Source organism: Leucoraja erinacea, chromosome 3 (genome assembly GCF_028641065.1).
Source record: "Leucoraja erinacea ecotype New England chromosome 3, Leri_hhj_1, whole genome shotgun sequence".
In the NCBI taxonomy this organism is placed as follows: Eukaryota; Metazoa; Chordata; class Chondrichthyes; order Rajiformes; family Rajidae; genus Leucoraja; species Leucoraja erinaceus.
Window position 1 is genome coordinate 52,136,581 of NC_073379.1, and position 18,181 is coordinate 52,154,761.

The 18,181-nt window shown below is 45.2% G+C and overlaps 1 protein-coding gene across 1 annotated transcript in view; it reads left to right on the forward strand.

Moving 5' to 3' along the window:
• LOC129695582 (neuromedin-K receptor-like) overlaps positions 1 to 18,181 on the forward strand; it is a 61,015-nt gene that overhangs the window by 23,689 nt on the left and 19,145 nt on the right. Inside the window, exons 2-3 of the mRNA XM_055632664.1 lie at positions 5,319 to 5,495; positions 14,962 to 15,112. Coding sequence (XP_055488639.1) covers positions 5,319 to 5,495; positions 14,962 to 15,112 — 328 coding nt within the window. The remainder of the gene's footprint in view (positions 1 to 5,318; positions 5,496 to 14,961; positions 15,113 to 18,181) is intronic.

The window sequence follows — 18,181 nt, forward strand, 5'->3', positions numbered from 1 at the left end:
CACAGAACAAGCATAGGCTGTGATACCTGACATCAGGAGCCTTCGGATCCGCTGTAGCTTGAGTTTTTATGCCCGCATAAGGGCCCCCACAACTTCCAGATTTTGCTGTTTTAGGCTTATTCCCCTTAAGGGCCTCATAGTTCTCTGGTGCTGTATATTCTTGCTGGCTGCCATTGTTTTGGCTCCGGCGGTGCTCCAGCCCGTGGGGTTGCTACGAAGCGGTCCACGACACCCAACAGCTGTTCCTGATCCTGCACCTCATGCATACTCCCGATTTTGTCCGCCTGCCCCATTTGCAGACCAGCCCTGCCCTGGTCACCAATGCTAGCCTCCTGCTCCAACCCGTGGTATGAGGGTAGCAAAGGGCAGTGCCTGAACGACACTATGGAGGAGGTGCCTGTCCTGTCTCGCCGGGAGCGCTGCTGTTCCCGGTGGACCTTCTCCTCTAGGAGCTGCTAAGTGCAGCTCAGGCGGCTGTCTCTCTCTGCTTTGGTAGAGACATGTCCCCCTCCGACGAATCGGAGACGACCGGCCGTTTGGCTTCCTGGCCGCTTTCCCAGTCCGCCGTGCAGGCTCTGGTGAGACTGGCTTGGCTCGGTCTCAGGGATAGCGAAAAACCGCTCTGCGAGCGACGCTGCCGCCGGTTGCTGCCCCGCTGGTAGAGTTGGAGCGGGGCAGTTTCTCTTTGCGTGTTTTTTGCGTTGTGTTCCTGAAATCTGTAATAAAACACAACTGCAAACTCACCTTTCCAATGCCCAAGAGCCGCTCCTGCAGCTCAGGCGGCTGTCTCTCCCCCTCCTGGGTGGAGAGACGTCCCAGTCCGATGTCAGCTCCACCGCCGGGTTTTACACACATCCAGCCCGCTGCTCAGGTGCTAGCGGGCTGGCTCGGTCGCGGTGTCGGGTTTGCGGACCGCCCGCTAAGCGGTCCACCCCTGTTTGCTGCCCAACGACGTCCTTTCGTCAAGCGGGCAGGTGCAGCATTTCCCCCCCCCCAAGCCCGCAGCTGATGCTGACGGGCTTGATGCAGAGTCGGGAGCGGGGCGCTGATTAGCGGTCCTCGCTCTATCTAGCTGACTCTGCACTCGGGCTGCTGCTCACCTGCACTCGGGCTGCAGCGCACTCCACGCCAGCACTGCACAGTGGGTCCCCCTAACGGCACCGCAAATGTCGGAAGCCTCCTCCCGCCCGCCTGCCTGCCTCCCCTGGACAGTACTCGCGAGCGAGCGAGGGGACCCCAACGCAGTGCTAGCGCCGTCTTCCTGCGCTCTCAATGTCGCCCCTGTGGAGAGTTTACCGGCACCGGCACAGCTCCCATTCATGGTCCGCCGGCGCTCTCTCTCCCTAGTAGCGTCTTTCCTCCCCTCCCTCGAACGGAAAACTCCTCCCGGAGTCCAAGGGGGCCGCTTGCACGCCCTGCGGGAAACAAGCAGACGCAAAGGGGCTGTAACAGTAAAGGTAAGTACTTACCTAAACTTAGATTTTTTCTCGTTTCTTCGGGAGCCCTGACTCCCGGCTGCCGCTTTGCATGCTGAAACGTAATGCCGCAATGCGTCCTGGGGCGGGCTTCTTCACGAAGTCACTCACGTGACTCAGAAGTAAAATGACTGCCGTCTGATTTTTATTGTATGATGGCAACAACTCCAAGCTCAGTTCTGTAGTGTTCACACATCATCATTTGGACATCGGAAATGTGAGGATAATGCTTCCGAAACATGTTTTTAACATGTACGCTCTTAATTTCACAGGAACAAATGGAATGTGATTTGATTGATAGCCAGAGCTCAGTTAGTGAGTGATCTCGGGTAAATGGTTATAGGTTTGAAATTGCATTGCAGATACTCTAACAAACTTCAACTGATGTACTGTAGAAAGTTTATTTGCAGGTTGCATCATGACCTGGTTTGGTAATTCCAACGCTCGGGAACCCAAGAGGCTGCAGAGCTTGATGGACACATCCATCACAATAACAGCCCTTCATCAACCCGCTCCACTCTCACCCCACCCACTGCCACAAACCGCACCACTCTCACCCCACCCACTGCCACAAACCGCTCCACTCTCACCCCACCCACTGCCACAACCCCACACCACTCTCACCTACACCCATTGCCACAACCCCACACCACTCTCACCCACACCCACTTCAATAGTATCTACGAGGCACTGGAGGCTGACAATGTTCGTGGCCAACCAATCTCAGCTAATTGGACCAATTTGTTAACAATGACACTGCGGATTGGCCTCTCCTGGCCTATCAGCCAAAGGGATCAGAGCAATATCCAAGAGAGAGGGCACTGTCATAGTCTTCATCTATGTGTCTGTGATGCTGCTGCAAGCAAGATCATTCATTGTGTTTCTATCTCATGTATTTGTGCATATGATACCAAACTCCACTTGGCAAGAGAGTCTGACATTACTGAAGGCTGATCCAAACTATTGAAAATGCTATCTATTGTCATGCAGATGTTAAACATGTTCTGTTTTCTTGAGTGATTGCAAAGATTCTCCTGGTATGAAGCTGAATAAAGCAGGAGATTTTTCCTAAAGTATAAATATTTATCCAATAGCCAACAACAATAAAACAAATTATTCCAATCATTATAATATGACAAGTTGTGGTGCCTTGGTGAATGCAAATTGATGACTATGTTCTACACAAAACAAACACAGTGGCTGCACTTTGTAACAAATTTTATTAATTCCAATTATTGGAATAATTGTGGCTCATGCCACAAAACATGGTATAGTTTAATTTAGAGATACATAGTGTAAACAGACCCTTTGGCCCATGCATGCCATCGATCTCCCTTATACTAGTTTTATGTTATCCTACATTTTGCATTCTACACACTAGGAGCAATTTACAGAAGCCAATTAGCCTACAAACCTGCAAGTCTTTGGAATATGGGAGGAATCTGGAGCTCCCAGAGAAAAACTACGCAATCACGGGGAGAACGTAGAAACTCTGCCCAGTCAGGATTGAACCTGAGTCTCTGGCATTATGAAGCAGCAACTCTACTGCAGCATCACTGTGCCACCCAGAGTGTGGACATGTAAACATCTCCCTCATCAGTTTGGAAGGAATCTTTAGGATTATTAATGATTTGAAACTTCTTGTCTATTTAGTTAGCTTTGCTTAAGCCATCTCCCATACTAAACAGTCAATATTTAACATTCATTTTGCTGTTATTAAATCTTTTTTTCATGGCTCGACCTTTCCCTGCTGTCAGTCCAGGGAATGCAGCTGAAGACTAGAACAATAAATGTGGTGTTATCAAGTCACTAAATTTTTTCTGGGGAAATGAAGGGAACTGAGGGCATAAATGATGGTGAGTGCTTGTGCCCAAAGTAACTCGAGACTGGGTAAAGCAATGCTTTCTACTTCATTTTCCTGACTGCAATTCAGTGAGGATACTTGAAAACAGCAGAACCTTTTTGTCTTTGACAAAACACTTCTGCCTATTCCCAGTGTTCAAATTGTTCCAGGATTGGAATTCTGGATTCAAACACTTGCCTATATATTAATTGGCTAATGTAAATTGACATAAACCTGTCAAATCTTTGGGATGTGGAAGGAAACTGGATTATCTAGAGAAAATCCGTGTCACCACAAAAATGTATAAATTACACACAGCCGAATCAGAGTAGAGGGAGAGAGAAACGAAGAAAGTACATACTTGTGAGACTGACAACAGAAGGTGGAGAAATACTGCGATGTATTGTTAAAGAAATGGTAACTAAATAAATCATAAACAGGTCTTTTGGCCCATGATGTGTATATGTCAAACATAATGTCAAATTAGACTAATTGCTTCTGCCTGCTAAGATACTGTCTGATAAGTATCCAAATACATGAAGTAATAATATATTGGGCAGAGTTTAGATGGATTTATGAGAAGTACAGGGTTTACAGGGTTTCCTTTATTGTCATTCAGACCGAAGTCTGAACAAAATTTTGTGCCTGCAGTCATACATACATACAATCCAATAAAAAAACAACAATAAACACATATTAACATCCACCACAGCGAGTCCACCTAGCACCTCCTCACTGTGATGGAGGCAAAAGTCTTGGGGTCTGCAGTCTCTTCCCTCCTCTTCTCCCTCTGCGCTGAGGCGATACCCCACCGGGCGATGTTAAAACAGTCCCGCGGCGGCTCAAGCTGCCACCACGGCCTGCAGCCGCTGGCTCGCGGCCGAACCCCGGACTCAGGCCACCACCGCCAGAACACCGTCCCAGCCACCGGAGCACCGTTCCAGCCCTGAGCCGGATTGCCCTCACGTAAGTACCGTTCAGCCTCGCACCAGGCCGCCCCGACATGGGCACTGCTCCTCCCTTGGGTTGGGCCGCCCCGACATGAGCGCCGCTCCTCCCTCGGGCCGGGCCGCCCCGACATGGGCGCCGCTCCTCCCTTGGGCTGGGCCGCCCCGACATGGGCGCCGCTCCTCCCTCGGGCTGGGAGCGCAGTACCTCCCCAAGCTCGGCCACTCCGACGGGAGCACCGTTCCTCCCTCGTGCTGGCCGCCCTCACGGGATCGTCACAGCCCCTCACGGAAGCCCTGTTCCAGCCCCGAGCCAGACCGTCCTCACGTCAGCGAGCTCAGGGCGAGTCCTGGCGGGCTCTGACTCTGAGCCTCGAGGTCGCCAGCTCCGCCATTTGGCCTCAGCGCAGACGGAGGCAGAGAAGGGGAATATACAAAAAAAGCAAAAACAAACGGACTGCAGGTGAGCCGCTGCTGCCAGGGCAGCGCGGCCACTTCCGGAGAGTAACTAATCTAACAACTAATCTGGCACGGTGCAAGGGCCAACTTTTCCGCCTCTACAAATTATTTCAATGAGTGATCAAGTAATATTTTTGTGCTGATGATATAAATGGATCATTATATTAGAATTTGAAATTCGCGACCCGAGGGCACTATGGAGGCTCAGTCACTGACGTATTCAAGACAAAGTGGTACATTACTGGATATTAAGGGAATAAAGTAATGGGTTTAACATAAAAGGTAGAATCCACTATCTTGCTGAATGGAGGATCAGTGACGAAGGTTTGAAGAGCCTAATTGCTTTTACTTATATTTTTAGAAGCATGAACATTTAAAATTGCCGGAGTAAAATGCTGTGCATGCTTGACTATTTGAAATAAAACAGGAAATGCTTATTATCCCCATGGAATTGTTGCTTGAAGGAAACTTCAAATGACATACCAGAAAGCGTTTTACTTACAAATATTGTAAAGAATGGAATGAATATAATTTGCCCAGTGTAAAACATATTTTGGAGGATGTAACTAATTGGTCATATTTTTGTTTCTGTAGGTACATGGCCATTATACATCCTCTACAGCCAAGAATGTCAGCAACTGTAACGAAAGTCATCATTGCAAGCATTTGGGGTTTGGCCACAGTTCTTGCATTCCCTCTGTGCTATTACTCAGAAATCAAACAACAGCCAGGGCGTGTTCTTTGCCAACTGAATTGGCCAGGAGATTTCATGTAAGTATGAGCAAACTTTACACAAAGGGTTCCCATAAGCACAGCACTGCCTTTGCACTACACGTTTGGATTGGGGATGTGCACTCCTAGGACTGAGTGAGTGAGGACGTAAACCACTGCATGCTTTTGGAATGTAAAACCAAAACTCTAAGACTACTAATACTTATTATATCACTTTTATCAACATGATGGGAAATATTACATGATTTCATTTCATATAGCCAGCTTCAACACCAAGCAGTTCAAGAAACATTATCATACCACAATCTAATATGATAACTTAGTGCTGGGAAACATTAACAAATTAACATTTTCCCACAATACATTCATAAAATTATCATGAGTGGTAGGAACAGAATTGGGCCGTCTACTCTGCCCTTCAATCATGGTTGATCTATCTCTCCTTCCTAACCCCATTCTCCTGCCTTCTCCCCAAAGCCTCTGACACACATACTAATTAAAAAAATCTATCTCTGCCATAAATATATTCACTGACTTTGACTCCACTGCCTTCTGTGGCAAAGAATTCCACAGATTCACCACCTTCTGACTGAAGAAATTCCTCCTAATCCTACTAAAAGAGTATCCTTTAATTCTGAGGCGGACCTCTTGTCCTAAACTCTCCCCATAGAAACATAGAAAAATAGGTGCACTGCCATTCAATTTGATCATGGCTGATCATCTAAAATCAGTACACCGTTCCTGCTTTCCCCCCATATCTCTTGATTCCTTTTAGCCCCAAGATCTAAATCTAACTCTCTCTTGAAAAGTTTTCAGTGGTCTGGCAATGCTGGGTGTGGCTTGTCTGCTGGAACCGGCCGACATGGCTGATGGTCATGATCTAGTGGAACCATTCTCTCCACATCCACTCTATCCAAGCCTTTTAGTATTCTGTATATTTCAATGAGTTCCCCCCTCATTCTTCTAAACTCCAGCGAGTGCAGGGTCAGTGCCGTCATATGCTCATCATATATTAGGGTTGATTCCTGAGATCATTCTTGTAAACCTCCTTTGGACTCTTTCCAGAGCCAGCACATCCTTCCTGAGAAATAGCACCCAAAATTGCTCACAATCTTTCAAATGCAGCCTGAGCAGCACCTTGTAGAGCCTCAGCATTACATCCCTGTTTTTATATACAAGCACTCTTGAAATAAATACTATCATTGTGTTTGCTTTCTTTACTGCAGATTCAACTTGCAGATTAACCATAACCTCATCCATTATAATGGACTCCAAAATCGTACCAACGATCGAAGTCAGACTAATCAACCTATAGTTCTCACTATTCTGCTTTACTCCTTTCTTGCGCAGCGGCTTCTTGGCAATTGTCCAATCATCTGAACCACTCCTGACTCTAGTGATTCTTGAAATATCACTATCAATGTCTCCACAATCTCTAAAGCATTCTTTTTCATTATTTTTCAAAGTAACAGGCCACAGAATTTGGATGTAATTTCCAACTTCTAATAGCACTGCACTGATTTTTTCAGGAGCTGAATGCCAATATTGCAAGAGGCAGCTTTCCCATGCGTTGAGGACAGTCCAACTTTGCAAATTTGACTTTTCCCAAAGGTAACATCTAGTCTATTGAATGTTTGGAAACATTCGCCATTCTCAATTTTACAAGTTCTCAATTTCTTCTTCTGCATTGAATCCTCTCAATCCTTTAACTAGAACACTGTTGTGGGCACCTTGAGGAAATGTTCTAGGTGCAACTGTCTTCATCCTTTGCAATGATGTTCCCTATATCATCAAGACCTTAAGTGGTAATGTGCAAGGATCATTAATACTCTGTTGAATTTTAACATAATAAATTTGCTCACGTTGTTATGCAGCAAGGACGGGACAAAACTGATGCTTGAGCTGAAAACTGGCACATAATGGCAAGGCAATGGCCATGTCTGACACAAATCTAATCACAATATTCTGGGAATTTCATGCCATTAACCTCCAGGGGATCATTAGTAATCAAAAAAGAGTACTTTAAAAACTGTTTATACTGAAGCAAATGTCTCCAATTCTAGCAACTTAAAGTTTATGCGGCATGGCTTGGAATTGTGACAGGAGACTCTATGCTGGTTTGAGTAATGTTAGCTAAAATAGCTCTGAAGGTTCTTGTATCATCCAGGAGAAGCTGCCACACCCATGACAGTGTTGTATGCCATCAATAAGATTCACTCAGTAACTTATGAAGCTTCTTCAGTTACAACTCTTAACTCAGCAAATGCTACCTCTGAGAAAGGCATTGACATTCTGCACACAGGAACGTAATGACATGCAATACCATCTAGGTCACATGACAACCCAACCCAGTCTATTATCTATCACTCATCGTTATTTTGGTAAATATTCCATGAGATGCAAGCAGTACAACGGCTTAAAGGGCCTGTCCCACTTGGGGATTTATTCAACGACAGCCGGCATCATTGACTGACTTATTAGGTCACCGAAAAATTTGCAGCGTGACGTGGCATGATGATGTATGACGTATTCAAGTGTCGCAACATTTTTTTTGTCGCCGCTGGAAATTGATAATTTCAAAATCTTTTGGCGACACTGATATAATGCCGGGACATCTGAAATGTCCTCACTATTCAGGGAACGGGGGTTCCCCTCCTCCACCATAAATGAGGCTCGCACCAGGGTCTCTTCCATACCCCGCAACACTGCTCTCTCTCCCCATCCCCGCACTCGCAACAAGGGCCGAGTCCCCCTAGTCCTCACCTTTCACCCCACCAGCCATCACATACAAAAAATAATCCTCCGTCAGTTTCGCCACCTCCAACGTGACCCCACTACTGGCCACATCTTCCCATCTCCCCCATATCTGCCTTCCGCAAAGACCGCTCCCTCCATAACTCCCTTGTCAATTCTTCCCTTCCCTCTCGGTCCACCCCCTCCCCGGGCACTTTCACTTGCGGCCGCAGCCGATGCAACACTTGTCCCTTTACCTCCCCCCTCAACTCCTTTCAGGGACCCAAGCAATCGTTCCAGGTGCGACAGAGGTTTACCTGCATCTCTTCCAACCTCATCTATTGCGTCCGCTGCTCTAGATGTCAGCAGATCTATATCGGTGAGACCAAGCGGAGGTTGGGCGATCGTTTCGCCGAACACCTCCGCTCGGTCCGCAATAACCTAGCTGACCTCCCGGTGGCTCAGCACTTCAACTCCCCCTCCCACTCCGTCTCCGACCTCTCTGTCCTGGGTCTCCTCCATGGCCACAGCGAGCAGCCCCGGAAATTGGAGGAACAGCACCTCATATTCCGTTTGGGGAGTCTGCACCCCGGGGGCATGAACATCGACTTCTCCCAATTCTGTTAGTCCTTGCTGTCTCCTCCCCTTCCTCAGCTCCCCTGCTGTCTCCTCCCACCCTCCAGCCTTCCGGCTACTCCTCCTTTTCCCTTTCTTGTCCCCACCCACCCCCACCCCTGATCAGTCTGAAGAAGGGTTTCGGCCCGAAACGTTGCCTATTTCCTTCGCTCCATAGATGCTGCTGCACCCGCTGAGTTTCTCCAGCTTTTCTGTGTAACCTTCGATTCTCCAGCATCTGCAGTTCCCTCTTTAACACTGATATAATGCCGGCAGTCTCTGAAAAAATCGTCAAGTGGGACAGGCCCTTCATTTCATCGTAAGAGCTGCAGTGATTCTGGCTGCCACCTTGTGTTCAGATATTAACCATATAACCATATAACCATATAACAATTACAGCACGGAAACAGGCCATCTCGACCCTTCTAGTCGGTGCCGAACACATAATCTCCCCTTGTCCCATATACCTGCGCTCAGACCATAACCCTCCATTCCCTTCCCATCCATATAACTATCCAATTTATTTTTAAATGATAAAAACGAACCTGCCTCCACCACCTTCACTGGAAGCTCATCTGCATACTTACTAATCCAATTTACCACACCATCATCCAGATCATTGATGTACATGACAAACAACAGTGGACCCAACACAGATCCCTGTGGCACCCCACTCGTCACTGGCCTCCAACCTGACAAACAACCATCCACCATTACTCTCTGGCATCTCCCATTCAGCCACTGTTGAATCCATCTTGCGACTCCACCATTAATACCCAACCATTGCACCTTCTTAACCAACCTTCCATGAGGAACCTTGTCAAAGGCCTTACTGAAGTCCATATACACAACATCCACTGCTTTACCCTCATCAATTTCCCGAGTAACATCTTCAAAAAATTCAAGAAGATTAGTTAAACATGACCTTCCAGGCACAAATCCATGTTGACTGTTCCTAATCAGACCCTGTTTATCCAGATGCTTATATATATTATCTCTAAGTATTCTTTCCATTAATTTGCGCACCACTGACGTCAAACTAACAGGTCTATAATTGCTAGGTTTACTCTTCGACCCCTTTTTAAACAATGGAACAACATGCGCAGTACGCCAATCCTCCGGCACTATTCCCGTTTCTAATGACATTTGAAATATTTCTGCCATAGCCCCTGCTATTTCTACACTAACTTCCCTCAATGTCCTAGGGAATATCCTGTCCGGACCTGGAGACTTATCCACTTTTATATTTCTCAAAAGTGTCAGTACTTCCTCTTCTTTGATCCTCATAGTTCCCATAGCTACTCTACTTGTTTCCCTTACCTCACATAATTCAATATCCTTCTCCTTGGTGAATACCGAAGAAAAGAAACTGTTCAATATCTCCCCCATCTCTTTTGGCTCTGCAGATAGTTGTCCACTCTGACTCTCTAATGGACCAATTTTATCCCTCGTTATCCTTTTGCTATTAATATAGCAGTAGAAACCCTTCAGATTTACTTTTACCTTACTTGCCAAAGCAACCTCATATCTTCTTTTAGCTTTTCTAATTTCTTTCTTAAGATTCTTTTTACATTTTTTATACTCCTCAAGCACCTCATTTACTCCATGCTGCCTATAATTATTGTAGATCTCCCTCTTTTTCCGAACCAAGTGTCCAATTTCCCTTGAAAACCATGGCTCTTTATAATTTTTACGATTTCCTTTCAACCGAACAGGGACATAAAGATTCTGTACTCTTAAAATTTCACCTTTAAATGTACTCCATTTCTCTTCCACATCTTTCCCATAAAACAAACTGTCCCAATTTACTCCTTTTAAATCCTTTCGCATCTCCTCAAAGTTAGCCTTTCTCCAATCAAAAATCTCAACCCTAGGTCCAGTTTTGTCCCTCTCCATAATTATATTGAAACTAATGGTATTGTGATCACTGGACCCGAACTGTTCCCCAACGCATACCTCTGCCACCTGACCCATCTCATTTCCTAACAGGAGGTCCAGTACCGCCCCTTCTCTAGTAGGTACTTCTATGTATTGTTGCAAAAAACTATCCTGCACACATTTTACAAACTCCAACCCATCCAGCCCATTTACAGAATGTGTTTCCCAGTCTATGTGTGGAAAATTGAAATCTCCCACAATCACTACCTTGTGCTTACTACTAATATCTGCAATCTCCTTACATATTTGCTCTTCTAATTCTCGCTCCCCATTTGGCGGTCTATAATACACCCCTATAAGTGTTGCTACCCCTTTCCCATTTCTCAGTTCCACCCAAATAGCCTCCCTAGACGAGCCCTCTAATCTATCCTGCCAAAGCACTGCTGTAATATCTTCCCTGATAAGCAATGCAACACCTCCACCTCTTGCCCCTCCAATTCTATCACACCTGAAGCAACGAAATCCTGGAATATTTAGTTTCCAATCACAGCCCTCCTGCAACCATGTTTCACTGATCGCCACAACATCATACTTCCAGGTGTCAATCCAGGCTCTAAGTTCATCCACTTTTCTTACAATGCTCCTAGCATTAAAATATACACATTTAAGAAACCCACCCTCTCTTATTCTCTGATTATTTTCTATTCCTTCTCTCTCCCCTACATTTTGGGTCAGAGTGCTACCATTCTCTGCCCCCTGCTTCACACACTGACTGCTAGCTTTCCCCATTTGAGTCCCTCCCCCCAACCATACTAGTTTAAAGTCTCCCCAGTAGCCTTTGCAAATCCCCCCGCCAGGATATTGGTCCCCCTCGAGTTCAAGTGCAACCCGTTCTTTCTGTACAGGTCGCACCTTCCCCAAAAGAGGTCCCAATGATGCAGAAACTTGAATCCATACCCACTGCACCAGTCCCTCATCCACGCATTTATCCTCCACCTCACTCCATTCCTACTCTCACTGTCGCGTGGCACAGGCAGTAATCCTGAGATTGTTACCTTTCCAGTCCTTCTCCTTAACTCTCTACCTAACTCCCTAAATTCTTCTTTCAGGACCTCTTCTCTTTTTTTACCTATATCGTTGGTACCTATATGTACCACAACCTCAGGCTCCTCTCCCTCCCATTTCAGGATTTCTTGGACACGTTCAGACACATCCCTGACCCTGGCACCAGGGAGGCAAACTACCATCCGGGACTCCTGTCTGCGTCCACAGAATCGCCTATCCGACCCCCTGACTATAGAGTCCCCTATTACAATTGCCCTCCCCTTCTTTTCCTTACCCTTCTGAGCAACCGGACCGGTCTTTGTGCCAGAGACCCGGCCGCTGTCGCTGCCCCCAGGTAGGCTGTCCCCCCCACCCTTACTCAAGCATGAGTACTTATTTCCAAGGTGTACAGCCATCGGGGTACTCACCAGTCCCTGCCTCTGCCCGTTGCCCTTCCTAACTGTGACCCAGTTTTCTGTCTCCCGTGGTCTTGGAGTGACCACCTCCCTGTAACTCCTTTCTATGATCTCCTCGCTCTCCCTGAGCAGACAGAGGTCATCGAGTTGCTGTTCCAGGTTCCTGACACGGTCCCTTAGGAGCCCCATCTCGACACACCTTGCGCAGATGTGGACGTCTGGAGGGCACTCCGACTCCATGACCTCCCACATCTGAAATCCAGAACAGTAAACTGCCCCGACCTTCATTGTCCCCCTTATCCAAATACAATAAAGCCTCACAATTACAATGCAAATACAATACAAGCCAATCAGCCAATCAGCTGCTTCTGCTGGTCCTCTTCCACCAATCAGAGGCTTCCACCAGAATCAGAATCCTTCTCTGGAATTGAGATGGAACGTTGCAGATTTGGGTTTTTATACTCACAGCTCCAGGTAACTCCACCTCTCACCAACGGCTCCCCGGGCCTCTGTAGAAGCAAACCCCGCGCTGTTTTTATATTCACAGCTCCAGGTAACTCCACCTCTCACCAACGGCTCCCCGGGCCTCTATATTAATTTATATTATATTATATTAATATTATATTAAGATTTATATTAATCGGTAATAAATTCTGGGCCTACCATTCATACCCATGTCCTGTACATGAATGTGCAGGGGGAAGATCCTCAATGCATTAACATTATTTTCCACAGTTCAAAGGAATCCCATTATCCTGTAGCCGAATGCCACATGTATTCAACCCAATACCACGTCAACGCTGTTCATCTTTGTTGTAGCTGGAACTGTTGGGGGATAACACGGACTCTGTGAACAGCTTTACAAATGATTCTCCAATGTCTATTCATTTGTGATTAGTTTTGAGTTTCCTTACAAGCTTTAATCTCTTAAATTATAAAATATGGGACTGAATTTCAGACCTCCTCATCTAGACTTTGTATTCTGCATTTTGTTCTCCATAATTATAATTATCACTCCGTGTGGGTACTGTTGCTTGTGGTAAACACAAATGGTATTTGGAATAAAGACTGTGGCAGCGCCCTCTCCCTTAGATGTTGCTCTGATCCCTAGTTTAGGATGACAGGCCAGGAGAGGCCAATCCCCAGCATCATAGGTAACGGATCGCTGAGTCTTATTAGCTGATAATGTTTGGCAACTTGAACCTTGTCAGCCTAATCCCTATAAAACCCAGGCACTCTTACCAGGGTGGAGAGGATGACAGAAGAAGCAGAATGGAAAGAGGAAAAAAGAGGAAGAAAAAAAGAAACAAAGAAAGAGAGGAAGGAGGAGAAGATGGGTTGCCTCCCTGCTAGCTGTGTTCCCATGTTGCAGGTTTGAGGAAGACTGAGCCACTGGGATGAACGCAAAACCACCAACTCCACTGTGTGGTCATGACTGAGTTGCTGGGCAGAAGCCCTAGACAGCCATCTTCTCTACTGAGGCTGAGGCTGAGTAGCTGGGCAAAGTCTGAAATGCCAGTGCCCCTTCCTGTCCACGGACAACGAGGGACTGTGCCCACACAGGCAAAGACTGAGCTGCCAGGATAAACCCAAGATTTCCAGTGCCTACTCTTAAAGCAGGACTCAACTGCAGGGAGAAGCTTGAGATTGCCATGCCTCCTCCTTCAAAGACCAGGACTGTGCTGCCGTTACAACCCCAAGATCATCATTGCCACCTCACATGTGCGCCGAAAGTGAGGGTCAGTGCTCCCATGCAGTCCTGAACTTTCTTACCACAGTAAATAAAATGTACCAACTGAGTTCACCCTACCGTGAGCGTCAGTGTGGCCACTGCTCAACCTGACTTCATTCCCAATGGCACAAGGCATATCAGTGTTTCAGTGAAATGCAAAGTGACAGTGTTAGAGAGCTCCTCTGGCAGACCCTACGGCAGAACTGGTATTAGGGGAGCCTCGGGAAATGTTCTCCTATGCTGCCACAGTTCCCTGGAAGACACACGACTTTCCATAAAATGGATGGCTGATGGTGTTTAATCTGACTATTCCTGATCTGAGAGTGTCACAGAGCTTGTTACAGTCAATGATTTACTGTTACAATGTTCCAGCACAACAGCCAATATAAACACACCAAGAGGCAATAAATAGCAATGCAGTAATGATTGGGCTTAATATTGTTGCTTGTTGAGTTCCTGGTTGACATTAAAAGTGGAGCAAGCTCCCCACGTCTTGTTTTAAATGGAAGCCTGTGCCTGGGGCTCCGAATTATTGGCAGCCCCGCCAACAGTCTGTTTGTATTTTTGTCTTTTTTAAAGTTTTAGTGTGTTTTATATCTGTGTGTAAATGCTCTCCGATTTGTTTTAAGCTGGGGGAGGGGGGGGGGGGGGGGGTTTCGGGGGAAACTTTTTTTTTTCAGTTTTTTTACGTTGCTGGAGACGTGATGTTTCCGGGTCGCATCTCTGTAGCTCTGCGACCTTCCATCGATGGAGCTGGAGGCCACCTCGGACCGACATTGGGCCCCACCGCTGGGCGTGGACTTAATATCGGATGCTCCCACAAAGCTATAGGAAATAGATGATATGGGGTATGAATAGGATGTCTGGCAGTTAGGTGATGGCTAGGGATTTAATATTTAAAAAATATATTTAAATGCACTTCAATAGCTTTATTTCTTTGAAAAATATTTGACAGAGAAGCCAATAGTTAACTATTGATCTATTCTAATGACTAGTGTTAATGTTCTGAGCATCATATTTTTATGAGAAATTATTACCATTTTGTCAATCGGTTTGCTATAATTTATTCTTTAACTCTCTCTTATAGATACCAAATTGCTTTGCTGATTCTGGGATATGTGCTGCCATTAATTGTGATGAGTATTACCTACGCCATTGTTGGAATCACGCTGTGGGGTGGAGAAATTCCTGGGGACACATCTGACAGCTACCATGACCAGCTCAAAGCTAAACGAAAGGTGAATGCAAGATCTGCTGTAAATGTTCAGAAGCAACTCATGTTGTTTTACTCTGACAGAATTTGTAGCTTTTAATGAAGCTTGGTACGTTACATGGTGCAAAATGTTTCTGAGGTTGAGACAAATAATGTCACTTTAGAATGTAACACAGAAACCTTTTATACAACTATCATACTAGTTATTCTGTATAACACAAAGCCATAATGTTCATTTGGATTAGCACATTGGCACATTTTTTAAAATCACAATGCTGATATTAAAAATGCCATGTTTCTGCCTTCTTTCTGACACACTCAAAGACCAAAAGAACAATAACTGAACGAGCATTTGAATTCCCCGATTTTAGGTAACAACCCAACCGCCCCACCCAGATGCGTTTGCGGACTCCAATGGTCTACTCGTGAAAGAAGGAAGGAGGCTTGCATTTAGATTGCGCCTTTTATAGCTATGGGCACCAAAGTGCTTTTGAAGATTGGCCACCTGCAATGCACAAAATTATGCTGATAGCAATGCAATAACTCAATACTCTGTTTCAATAATGATGCTTCAAGGATAAGTTTTGGTTGGGCTATTGGCAATATGTCCCCGACTCTCCTAAACTGTTTTATTTATTTGTTCATTTATTTATTTACCATTTGTAGTCCAAACCTAAACACAACTGAACCAAAGATGTAATTGAGAGTTAACCACAAGGATTAGTTTTAAGGCAGGTATAAAACAAACTGGTAAAGAAAACAGATTTTCTCCCCTGAAGGAGATTAGTGAACCAGATGGGTTTTTATTACAATCCAGTTGTTTCATAGCTTCCAATACATAGATAAGCATTTCTAAAGAAAGTACAGATTTTATTTAATTACAGGAATTTAAATTTCCCCATCTGCCATGCTGGGCTCAGAACTCATGTACAGGGTGACTGCTGACTCAATAACATAACATAACGGAAAACTAGCGACTCCTTGAATAATCATTGGCATAGTGTTGGACTTCCAGGACAAAAAGAGGTCAGAGAGAGTGTCGGAAAATAAAATTAATTTGTGCCTTAATCACTTTACATCCACCTGAGAATGTCAACTCGGCCATCTGAAAGTTGCCTGGTAACTAAAAGAACAGCAATCCTTGCAGTATCTGGGATGGAACGTGGATTAGGTGCAGAAATTTGTTTGTGCAACTCCAAACAATTGGCCACAGTTGGAATAAAGCGATATTGTGTGCAGAAAATTAGAGATGAAGTTGCATGCAACAAAATATGGATCTCAATAGACGAGACAACGGATGCTGTGGGGAGATATTTAAGAAGGAACTGCAGATGCTGAAAATCGAATGTAGACAAAAATGTTGGAGACACTCAGCGGTTGAGGCGGCATCTATGGAGTCTGAAGAAGGGTCTCGACCCGAAACATCGCCTATTTCCTTTGATCCATAGATGCCGCCTCACCCACTGAGTTTCTCCAGCATTTTTGTCTACCTGTGGGGAGATATGTTGCCAATGTGGTCATCTGTACCTTTGAAGCAGGTCAACCTTCAAAGGAGTTTTTGTTGACATCGGAAGTATTGGAGAAGTCAAGCAGCTCAACTATTGCTCAGTTGTTTACATCTTCACTTGCTGTACTTTGGCCAGAAGGTATAAAACACAAGAATGTTCTTCTGTTTGTGACTGATGCAGCTCCAATATGAAAAAAGCTGCTTGTGCTCTTAATGTTTTACTCCCCAAAATGTTGCATTTGACAGGCTTAGCTCAAGGACTTCATAGAATTGCCAAGCACATACATAGCTTGTTTCCAAATGTCGATCGCCTAGTTTCCAATGTCAAGACAATCTTCCTCAAAGCACCGTCACATGTGCAATTGTTCAAGGAAATGGCACGCGAGATTCCGTTACCTCATCAGCCCATATTGACTAGGTGTGGTACATGGCTCTCTGCTGTACTATGCTGTAAATTTTGAAAAGTTAAAATAAATCGTCAACTATTTTAAAGAAGAAGAATTTGCTCCAGTCAGGATCGTCAGTGAAATCATGCAGGAAAAGTCCCTCCATCGCGATCTTGTGTTTATTGCTTCCAATATTGCAAATTTCCCACAAGCTATCACCACCCTTGAGAAACGTGGTGAAACATTAGTGAATAACTTGCAGGTTTTCAACAAAGTATCTGACGATATTCGTAAAGCTCCTGGCGATGTAGCAAAAGATATACAAGGAAATGTGAGACTGATTTTAGCTTACAAAGATCTTGAAGAAATACAAAACATAGCTAAAGTTCTCAAAGGTAGTTGTTATGTGCAAGATATCGACATGAATATATGTAGCTTATTTTGGGTATGCATCAGTGACCTATGCTGAGGTAGAAAGAAGTTTTTCACAACTGAAGTCTCTTTGACACACGACATAGAGATAATTTAAAATAAATGCAAGTAATTATGTGCAACCAGGCAACTTTGGTAATTTAATGTAGTATACCTTTATATTACCATTTTTAACCATATTTTGGTGATGGAAATACATGCCTTTCTATGCCTTTTGTGGTCAATAAATGCCTTTTTCGTGCCTTTTTTATGATTTTTATTATGCCTTTTTGCCTGCCTATTTCAGAGGGTTTTTTTGCCTAAGCATCCTGGCTTTACTAATAACATTGTAATCTGTCTTACTCCAATTTAGTGTATCTCCCCCAAAGTCCAACTTACTCCTATTCAAAACAATCTTAAAACATAGGGTGTTGTGATCACTATTCGCCAAATTCTCTCCTATTGAAACACCAGTCACCTGGCCAGGCTCATTGCCCAACAAGATCTACTATGGTCCCTCCTCGAGTTGAACCCTTCTTTTCCACAAACCCTACTCCTAGCTTCTTCTTCACCAACACACTACTGATCTCTAGCCCCTCACCACCCCCACTGTTCCTATCTGCCCACCCCATACCCCCCCCCCCCCCCCCCCCCCCCATTTGGTCCCACACTCCACCTTCTCATCAGATCCATCATCCTAAACAGTCTAAACAAGAGCAATGGGTGGATCAAGCATTTCCATTCCTACTCCATTCCACTACTCCTGCTTAGACTGTTGTTTCATCTTTCT